Raw genomic sequence first — 10,117 nt, forward strand, 5'->3', positions numbered from 1 at the left:
CTTGGATCGCGGCAGGATCCTTCCTGCATCTCTCTCCCCACCTCCCTCCTGGCTCCGTGAGCAGGGGCTGCTCCTCTTCAAGTGCCACAATAGAACTGCAGAGCAGAGAACTGGGATTTGAAGGGGACTGGAACCGCACAGAGACCAGGCGCTTCAAGGCTACCCAGCAGTGAGGAAACACAAGCCCCAGTTCCTCCCACTACAAAGCGAGACATGGGTCTGCAGTGGCTTCACAGCAACCGCAAATAGGCTTGCGCTGGAGCTTGTACCAATCAAGTGCACATATCGTCCTCAACACTTGCCTGCCCAGGGGCAGCCCCTCTGCTACCTGCACCAGGGAGTTACCCACGGGCACCTGGTTGTCCCCATCCCTTTTGCCTCCTGGTTGCCCATGAACCTCAGGACTGTGGTGCGGGGCCACACTGACACCGTGTGGGGACAAGGCAGGCCTCAGGGACAGTAGCAGTGGAACTGAGAGCAAAGCCTCACACAGGACCAGGCCCATGCTGTCCCTCCTCGCTATAACAGCTTCCACCATGTCAAGAGACATCTCCAGCTCCTGCCACAGCCTGCAGGACTTCTCTATGGGACCCTGACCAAGGCACCCTGTGCTCAGAGGGGGAGCCTCACACACAGACACAGGGCCTTTAGGCACAGCTGCTGTTAACAGAGGAACGTGGGCATCAGCCCTGAACTGGCAGGGAGCACAGGGACCAGAGCAGGGTGGCAGAGATGACAGTGTTTCTCCCAGCTTACCTGAGCCACAGGACCAGACACAGGACAAGACATTTTGAGGGCAGGAGGAACCAGCCACACAACAGGGCTGCGCTACCAGGAGCTCTGTCTCTTCCACACCCTCCACACCCACCACTAGCATTGCTGCCCCCATGCATGGCAGGCAGTTGATGGTCAACCAGGAGCACCCAACCACGGCCACCTTGGGGACACCAGGACGCTGATCAGCACTGCTGCTGTCCCAGCTCCCACAGTAATAGATGGCCTCGTCCTCGGCTTGGACCCCAGTGATGGTTAAAGTGCCTCTGGAGCCAGACGTAGATCCAGAGAATCGTGAAGGGATACCCGAGGGTCTATTGGTGTTGTCATAGATCATGTGACAGGGGCACTGCCAGGTACCTTCTGCTGGAACCAGCCAACACCATAGCTGCTGCTGCTGCTGCTAAGCCCGGAGCAGGTGATCTGGACACTGAATGGTCTTTCCTGGCTCCACTGACAGCGATGGGGCCTGAGTCAGTGCTGCCTGGGCCCGGGAACCTGGAGAGGGAGAGGAGAGAGGGGAGAAGACGGGGGTCAGCCAGTGCCCAGGAGGACGGCCCTGCCCGGGCAGCGGGACAGGGAGTGCCACAGCTGGAGGAGAGCACACCTCTCATTCAGGCAGCTGTTTGCTCTGACTGTATCCTTTTTTTTAACAGAAAATTAATTTTCAAACTTACACTAAAACAATGATTGAGCCTGACAGATGAACAAAGAGGGTGGGAGTTTAATGATTGTGCTGCCCACAAGAGATTGTGATCAAATTCCCAGAGCTACTCTTTGATTTGTGTCAATAATTAGTACTTGGTTATTAGGTCTCTTTTTCAGGACATGAAAATGAAAGATGCATGGAGGAGCAAGGTCCAAATCTATTGTAATTTTTCAGCATAAGGGAAGGAAGCGTCAGGAAAGTGCTGTTACTAAAAAGCATTCCATCAGTTTTTTCTAAGGGATACACAACAAATAAGTTATTCATAAGCACTCACACAGGCACGGCAAAGACCAGAGCCACTCCCGAGACAGGGACAGAAATAAGAAAATAGGACTATAAGTGGCGTGAGAGAACATCTCAGCTACATGTGCCCCATTGTGTCTCCAGGAAAAATGCTCCCACTCCCTCCTGTCCATTTTGGGAGCAGAGCCCGGGCAAACACATCCCAGTAGAAAGGCAGTTCTGGCAGCAGCAGGAGGACATGGCTGTCAGTAGCAAGAGGCAGCAGGGCGGCAGATGATGCCACACTGTGAACTCTGCAGGGAGGAGGAAAAAGGTCCCAAGCCACAGAGTAACCCCTCCAGTTCTCTGGGACAGGAAAAGGAGGACATTCACAGCTCTGGCTGTGCAGAGAGGAAAGGAACTTGCCTCAGCCTCACAGCCACAACTCTGCTCAGCCAGGGGGGAGAAGGTCAGAAACCTCCCCCTGATCTTGGAGTATGTGTCTCACTTCCTACTACTCATTGTCACCAGACACCATAGCTGCTGCTGCTGTCCCAGCCACCACAGTAATAGACGGCCTCGTCCTCGGCTTGGACCCCATCGATGGTTAACGTGCCCGTGGAGCCGGACTTGGATCCGGAGAATCGCGAAGGGATGTCCGAGGGTCTATTGCTGTTGCTATAGATCACAGTGACAGGGGCACTGCCAGGTACCTTCTGCTGGAACCAGCCAACAGCATAGCCACTGCTGCTAAGCCCGGAGCAGGTGATCTGGACCTTCTCTCCTATCTCTGCTGACACTGATGAGGGCTCCTGAGTCAGCGCTGCCTGGACCAGGGAACCTGGAGAGGGAGAGGAGAGAGGGGAGAAGGCGGGGGTCAGCCAGTGCCCGGGAGCACAGCCCTGCCTGGGCAGCAGGACAGGGCCCCTGTGCACAAAGCTCCTAAGGGCACAGAGAGACCCCAGCCCCACAGACAGAGCCCAAGGAGTGAGCCCTGCAGGCTTCTGAGGATTGCTGGGAGAAGCAAGAGGACATCCCCGCCAGCAGCATGAAGCAAGAGGCAGACGAAGGCAACGCAATTCCTGTTCTCAGGACAGGCACAGGCCCAGGGTCACATCCTGCATGGTGTTGTATAGTCAGGCGGATATTCACAACCATGGCCATGCAGAGGGGACATGAAGCTGCTGCAGGCCTACAGCCCAGCTCCCCAGTGAAGGAGAAGGACAGAGACGCTTCTCTGTAGCTCACTTTCACATCTCTCTGCATCACAACAACAGCATCAGTGCTGCTTTCATAGCTCCCACAGTAATAGACGGCCTCATCCTCGGCTTGGACCCCATCGATGGTTAATGTGGCCGTGGAACCGGACTTGGATCCGGAGAATCGCGTAGGGATGTCCGAGGGTCTATTGGTGCTACCGTAGATCACAGTTACAGGGGCACTGCCAGGTACCTTCTGCTGGTACCAGCCAACACCATAGCTGCTGCTGCTGCTAACCCCAGAGCAGGTGATCTGGACCTTCTCTCCTATCTCTGCTGACACTGATGAGGGCTGCTGAGTCAGCGCTGCCTAGACCAGGGAACCTGGAGAGAGAGAGGAGAGAGGGGAGAAGACGGGGGTCAGCCAGTGCCCGGGAGCACAGCCCTGCCTGGGCAGCGGGACAGGGCCCCTGTGCACAAAGGCCCCGTGTGGACGCAGCGGGTCTGGCCAGGACACCTGAGCCATGGGCGAGCAGCGCGAGGAGCAGAGGGGCCCAGGCCATGGCGCGATCCCACCAGTTCCATGTCTCCACCACAACGGGGCTGTGCTGGGGACATTGGGTCCCTCTTAACCCCCCTCCCACCTGGGCACAGCCCCTCTGTGGAAACATGGCCCCAGCATTCACAGCCAGCTCCCGCCCTAGCGCTCCCCCACCTGCTGCAGGTACGTCTGTTGCCCACCAAAGGCACCAAGATCAGTCTGGGCTGTCTGCTCTTAGGGTCACTCAACTGGGAAAACCACGTGCTGCTTCACACCAGAGCTCCACAGATGGGTTTCTCTCAGGATCCACAGGTCTACAACCAGCTGGATCAAGCTGCCCAGACAACTGGTCCTCAGCTCTGGTTTTAGTACATACAGCCTTAGCCAAGACATGCACTAAGGGATGGCAGAAACACTTGTGTACCCTGCCTTGCTGAAGCACCTTCTGCAGCCACCTTGGCCCAGCACCACCCACCAACCAGGCAAAGCACAGCTTCCTTCCAGCCCCCAGAGCCCTCCCACACCAAATTCCAGCCCACCTTCATCTTTTTGAAGCATGATGAATAAGACACAGACACATGAAGACTGGTGTTTATTATGCTATTCATTTTACAGAAGAGGTTCAATGCCAAACTACCACCACCCTCCACAACTCCCTTATTTAGGAACACAGCAACTTCTCCATAGACACAGGAAATTCTCTACAGTCCTCTGTCTCTTCATCACCAGTTTCTTCTACTTGGGAACCAAGACTAACTTGGTTTTGGTGGGGGTTTTGTTTTGTTTTGTTTTTTGCAAGCTCACAAACAATAAAGTGCTGTGGCTACTTTATCGTGCAGCAGCAGCACCCCCTGGTGGCCTGCCTCCACCTAGACTTCACCGGGAAGAGAAGGAATGAAAGGGGGTGAGAAGTCAACAAGCAAGTTGGACATGATTCAGTACTTCTTGAACTCAATTCTTTCTACTTTCACATCATCCTCAATTAGCTGGTATACATAAGCCACAACTGTGGAAGCCTGGATATCCATCAACACAAATGAAGGCATGGTGTTCCTGGAAAGAAAACATACTTTGTCTATCTTCCCAATCAACTCACACTTCCTGCTATTAACATACCTTATGTTTATGTGTTCTGATGCACTCAGCTGCCCAGGGCTGCAGGGATCTAGGAAACATTGCAGTTTGCAGGCACCAACCCCAGCACCTCAGGCAGAGTTGCACTTTGCCTAGCAAAGCCCAAGTCATGCCTTGCTCAGACATTTAAGCTGACAGTGCCTCCAATAGTCCGATAGTCTACAAAGCATTAGCATGTAGCTTCTTGGAAGACACCAGAAAGCAAAACAACTTCAAGACACTGCTGCAACTCACCCCTCTCCAGGCCCAGGAAGAAGCCCCAGACATACCAGTGCCAAGCTGGCACAAGTAACACTGGGCTAAGTCAAACCCTGGTGACAGGGGAGCCCCACTGCGTTCCCAAGGAGTGGAGAGAGCTGGCCTCCTGCTCCCCACAGCACCTCAGCAGCACTCTGCAGCACAGTGGCTGGACATTCACAGGTGAATGCACATGCTCAGGTATCACCTATGGGGTCTGTTGCGCTGGGCAGCTCAGGGCTTCCCTCACTCACGTTTCCAAAGCATTGTAGGCTCCTGTAGCTGATCCTGGGTTGATGTAGAATTTGTTTTCATGTTCAAATGCTTCAAATCTATGTGTGTGTCCAGAGACGAGAATGTCCACATCCAGCTGCCTCTGCAGCAGGGCCAGGCTGGCCACATCGCCCCAGGGAATAACTTGATGGCCATGAATCAGCCCGATTCTGAACTGCCCAACAGTTACAACCTTCTCTTCAGGATAATTCAGGCTCTGAAAAGGCAAAAGCACAGCTATAAATGAGCCAGAGAGCCCTCACCTACACAATACAGGTTCCTACATCCCAAAATATAAATCTGCCTTTTACTATTGGAGAGCACAAGGTCTTTCTCAACATGCAGACCCACTGGATGCTCGTACCACACCCCAGCAAGAGAAACCACAGAGCAGAGTGGAAAGTTTGTGCAGAGATCAGGAGCCTCAAGGCTGCCCAACAGTAAATACACACACACACACACACACACACACACACACACACACACACACACACACACACACACACACGCCCCCAGTTCCTGCAGCTATGCAGCCAGCTGGGGGCCTCCTGTGGCCTGACAGCAACCACAGGCTTGTACATGTGAACCAAGTGCATGTACGACTCCCCCAAACAAGAGGGGTCTAGAAAATAATTTTGTTTCTTCAATGTTACTCATTCCTATCTCCTGTCCTGGTGAATTACAGTTCAGGAACTGCTAATACCGAAGGACTCCCAAGTCTAATTGAGACCACAGATTTCTCAGGAAGGAGGCTGAGAAATTAACAGCAACAAGAACACTACCTCAGAGTCCCCTCTAACAACGTGGACGTCCCCAGCCAGGGTCCGCAGATAGTCATAGCTCTCCTTGGTGCAGAGGTTTCCTGTACACAAGATGTGCTGAATCTTTCCTGGAACCAGCAGCTTCTTGAATTTCACAGGTAGACCAGAGCACCGGTGCGGGATGTGAAGATCCCCTAACACTAACACCAACTCCACACATAGCAGGAGGAAAATGAGAGTTAATCTCAGGGTACTCAACAGAGCAGCACAAACCCTTCCTGCCGCTCCAGGGCGCTCACAAGGGCCGGCTGGCCATTAGGGGCCCAGCAGGGACTTCTGCCCGATGCCGCCGTGAGGAAACACTGCCGGCACCCCCTGGCAGCCAGCCCCCGTTCCCACCGCGGGAACCAGGCCTCTCGCTCTGTGTAGCCGCAGCTGAGGCAACGCGCTGCCCGAGGGAGACCAAAGAAGCGAGGCGGGACAAGGAGCCGCCCCACGCCGAACCCACGGGCGCTGGGCCCGTCCCCCGGAGGCGCAGGGAGCGGCCCGGCCCAGCCGCCGCTCACCATCGCGCCGCTCCGCCCGCTCCGTTACCAGGACGCGCACAGCAGTAACCAGGACGTGACGCATCCTTTTTCTCCTCCGCCAAGCCAATGGCAGCGCCAGCAGCTCCCCACGTGATGTCGGCGCCTGTGGACGGGTCCTAACGCCCGCCCGTGTGCCCGCGGCGCCGCGCGGGGGACGAAGCGCTTTGGCGCGTGTGTGTCCCCAGAGTGTTTTAAGTGAAATCTATGGGATTTTTGTGCAAAGTGCACTCGCTTTCTGTGTGAAAACGTGCATGCCAAGCACCTACAAGTGTCTGTGTGGTTAAACGCGTCCTTTTCCCCCCAGAAGACTGGGAGGGCTGGGGCTGAGCTGGGCTGTGTGGTGAGGGGAGGTGGCTGCGCGGAGACACGGGTGAAGGGACGCTCTGGGGGCCTCGAGACGGCTTTGAGGGTGCTGCGGAAGGGGACAGGTCCTTAGGGCATGGGGCAGCGCCCCCGCGCATGGAGGGCGCTGGCTCTGGTGAAGGCGGGCTCTGCCAGGGATGGCTGAGCTCCATCCAGCTCCCGCAGATCCCATCCAACTCCCCACCACGACGCCTCTGGTTCACCCTTCTCATCAGGTACCCCCAGGCACGGCAACATCTCCGCAGAGAAGCTCCGGGGGCTCCTCAGGACATCACACACACGACACAAGCCCCGTGGCAAAGCATTAACCTTTATTATCAGGTGAAACAAACCACACAGAAGCCGAAGCCGGATCAAGCCTGCATTGTGCCAGATGCTGAAAGAGCCCAGGAGAGCCCGGCCATGGCAGAGCTCCCACAGCAGCAGGAGATCCCTGCTAATGCGCTTCAGGGCCGAGCCCTGGCTGGTCTCACTCTGTGTCAGGCTGTCTAATGCTCCATGGGGGACATTTGGGGTTGAAGAGGAGATTGATCCACCTCGCAGCACACTGCAGTGCTGCTGGGCTCTCTGCAGCACACAAGAGGGTCGTTTTCCATTCCTCCTAGGGCTGCCACCTTCCTCTTGAATGACTCATGTCAGGCTTGCAAAGGGAAAAGCAAAAAGCTTTTGTTCTCTTGCTTCTAAAACCAGTTGAAGGGATGTGACAGGGAGCAGTAATAGTTGCCGTTGTCTTCATCACAGACGGATGCGATGGTGAGGATGCAGGCATTGCTGGCGACGTCTTTGGTAGCAGAGAAGCGGTCGGGAGTGTTGGTGGGCTTGTGCTTCTCTCGCTCAGAGTTGTAATAGAGCAGATATGTCAAGGACTGCCCCGGGCGCTGCTGGAACCAGGAGATGCCAAACTCACTGATGTTGTACTGGGGGCTCAGGGTGCAGGACAGCCGAGCAGTCTGCCCAGGCAGCAACAACATGAAGGTTGGCTGGGTCAGCACAGGCTTAGCCCTGGAAGCTGTGCACCAAGGATGAAGTTACTGATGGGCTGAGCCATGTCCCACATCACCCTCAGTCCCAAAGTGTCCCCCTGTCCCTTGAGGCAAGCCCATTACCCAACCTCCATCCTCTCATCACATCACGGCGCACAGCCCTGGAAGAAAACGTGCTGCTCAGACTAACATCTCCCTGTACAGCCCAGTCCTGCCACCACCCCGCACGAGATAGCAGCTTGCTCAACCATACCACCCTTACCTGTCTCCACCATTCCCACCAGGAGCAGGACCATGAAGCCCAGGGCCATGGCAGGACACGGAGGATGGGAGGCTGTTTTGGAGAGGGCCTGCAGTGCTACACAAACCCGGGTTGCTGTGCTGCTGCTGGTGAGGTGTATGTAAATGACACAGGGGGCTCGGGGACTCCAGCTCCTCACGCTGCTCACTTTGCTGCAGCCAGGCTTCAGGGAGCGGGCTCGAAGCAGTGGGGTGAGAGCTGAGCATTGCGACCCACCACCCGCCTCACCCCAGGCTAGGCCATTTCCTCCCGGTGCACTGATGCGCAGTCCATCACTCTCTGCCCCGGCACTGGGGTACGGCACCACTGACCATCCTTCCTCTCTGATGGGGGACAGAGAGGTTTCCCTGGGACCTTTTGCCCCAGGTCCTCCACCACCAATATGCAGAAGCCTGAGCCACACCATGCCAAGGGTGCCCTGTGGTAGCAGCAGGCTGGAACAAGCTGGCTCTGCTGCCACCAGGGACAATGAAAGACAGGATGTGCCAGAGCTGCCCTGGCAGCTGGCTCATCGCAAAAGCAACGTAAGGAAAGTTGCTGCCCCCTTCTCCACGCAGCTGCAACAAGAGTGACTGCCGCACGGCACAGGCTGGGAGCTGCCGAGAGCTCTGCCATGGGCAAACACACCGGGGTGGCCGCCGAAGTCACCTGCCACGAGGCATTTCCCAAGGGAGTGGGCGCAGCGAGACATGGCTGCAGCTCAGCTGGTGCCGCGTGCGGAAGGACAGCAGACCGTTACAGCAAGGGCTGCCAGACACACCAGCTGCAACACCCCTCCTGCCTGTGACACCCAGCACAGGGCCGGAGAAGCTACGTTATACTGTCAGGGGCTGCCGCCCCCCCCCCAGCACGTCACTGCAGCAACCAGCCCATGGCAGACCTTTGCTGCAGGGTGGTCACAGTGTCCCACCTGTCCTCCACAGGCAGGCTCAGCCCCCACCAGTCCCACCATGTTACCATCCAGGAATGGCTCTTTCCCTCCCCTCTGGAGCACCCAGCCCTGCACCCAAGCTGTCCGAGAGACAAAGATGTTTGCAAGTGGCTCCTGATGTGCCTGGCCCATGTGAGCTCTCGATTTGAAGGAAAATGCAGCTCTGAGACAGAGCCCAGCCTCGTTAGAACTCCAGCACTGCGTCCCTGGCACAGGGAGAAACTGAAGAGGAAGCACCACCATCATCCAAGGGTGCAACACTGTGGGCTGGACACTTGCTTTGCTGTGGTGCCACCCTGCAGTGCTCTGAGCAAGGGCTGGCGCACCCAATGGATTGTCTGGTTTTAGCTCATTCTCTACAAGTTGGTGTAAAAAAAGCAATTACCTATATGACCTCCCTTGGGAGCAGAAAGGGGAAATGGGGGTAAAACATGGTGATGGGGACAATCAGAGCAGCTATAATGCAGATGCCACAGAGCAGGGTCCACACCTGCAGCATCATGAAGTAGGAAGGTGACAGTTAGACCTGATGGGATCACATAGCACCTTACGCAGCTGGGCTGCTGCATATGGGAGGGCAGCAAGGGCTGTTGTACACCTGCCAGGGAGATGGGGAGCATATAGGTGCCACACAGCACTCCCTGTACCTGCAGCTGTGTCCTATCCAGGCAAAATTGCTTATTAGAGACTTATTAGAGCCAGCCTACAGCAGGCGGTACCAGCACCACGAGACCAGCTCCAAAGCCCATTCAAGGCTGGGTGTTCAACTCCACAAGGTGAACATGAGCCACTCTGCACATATGCCCTAGGTGAGGCGGGTCACACATACACTCTATCCATGGATTAGACCAAGACTGTGAAATGAAGACCCACCAAGGCAGAAGGAAATCACGCCCTCATGCAAGAAGGGGCATTTTGAAGAAAGGGAATTTGTCCATGGAATGTTTGTTACAGTGAGATACAGGCACAGAGGAAAAGCACCAGCTTCACCTCAGCTCTGGGGGCCAGCTGGTCACCTGAAGCATCTTCATCATCACCAGGTGGTGGCCCCATAGGGCCATAAGGAGGGACATGGCCCCTCAATGCCCAGTGGTTAGGGAGC

General features: G+C 55.9%; 3 protein-coding genes across 3 annotated transcripts; all 3 read right to left on the bottom strand.

The window, feature by feature from the left end:
- Positions 1 to 77: 77 nt before the first annotated feature.
- LOC115614487 (immunoglobulin lambda-1 light chain-like) lies at positions 78 to 3,476 on the bottom strand. The gene is given in 6 exon segments (XM_030501457.1): positions 78 to 95; positions 833 to 1,040; positions 1,135 to 1,272; positions 2,234 to 2,546; positions 2,902 to 3,288; positions 3,422 to 3,476. Coding segments are annotated over 6 exon segments (1,110 nt in total). The 5' UTR covers positions 3,468 to 3,476.
- Positions 3,477 to 4,018: 542 nt separating this feature from the next.
- On the bottom strand, positions 4,019 to 6,459 carry LOC115614061 (vacuolar protein sorting-associated protein 29-like). The gene is made up of 4 exons (XM_030500313.1): positions 6,417 to 6,459; positions 5,872 to 6,060; positions 5,071 to 5,306; positions 4,019 to 4,498 (listed from the first exon to the last, which is right to left on the bottom strand). Exons 1-4 carry the CDS (start codon positions 6,417 to 6,419, stop codon positions 4,381 to 4,383), a joined length of 546 nt encoding a protein of 181 aa, XP_030356173.1. The 5' UTR covers positions 6,420 to 6,459; the 3' UTR covers positions 4,019 to 4,380.
- Positions 6,460 to 7,034: 575 nt separating this feature from the next.
- LOC115614057 lies at positions 7,035 to 8,569 on the bottom strand. Its single transcript, XM_030500305.1, has 2 exons — positions 8,046 to 8,569; positions 7,035 to 7,809 (listed from the first exon to the last, which is right to left on the bottom strand). Exons 1-2 carry the CDS (start codon positions 8,488 to 8,490, stop codon positions 7,481 to 7,483), a joined length of 774 nt encoding a protein of 257 aa, XP_030356165.1. The 5' UTR covers positions 8,491 to 8,569; the 3' UTR covers positions 7,035 to 7,480.
- Between the last annotated feature and the right edge of the window lie 1,548 nt (positions 8,570 to 10,117).

This window comes from Strigops habroptila, chromosome 11 (assembly GCF_004027225.2).
Source record: "Strigops habroptila isolate Jane chromosome 11, bStrHab1.2.pri, whole genome shotgun sequence".
Lineage (NCBI taxonomy): Eukaryota > Metazoa > Chordata > Aves > Psittaciformes > Psittacidae > Strigops > Strigops habroptila.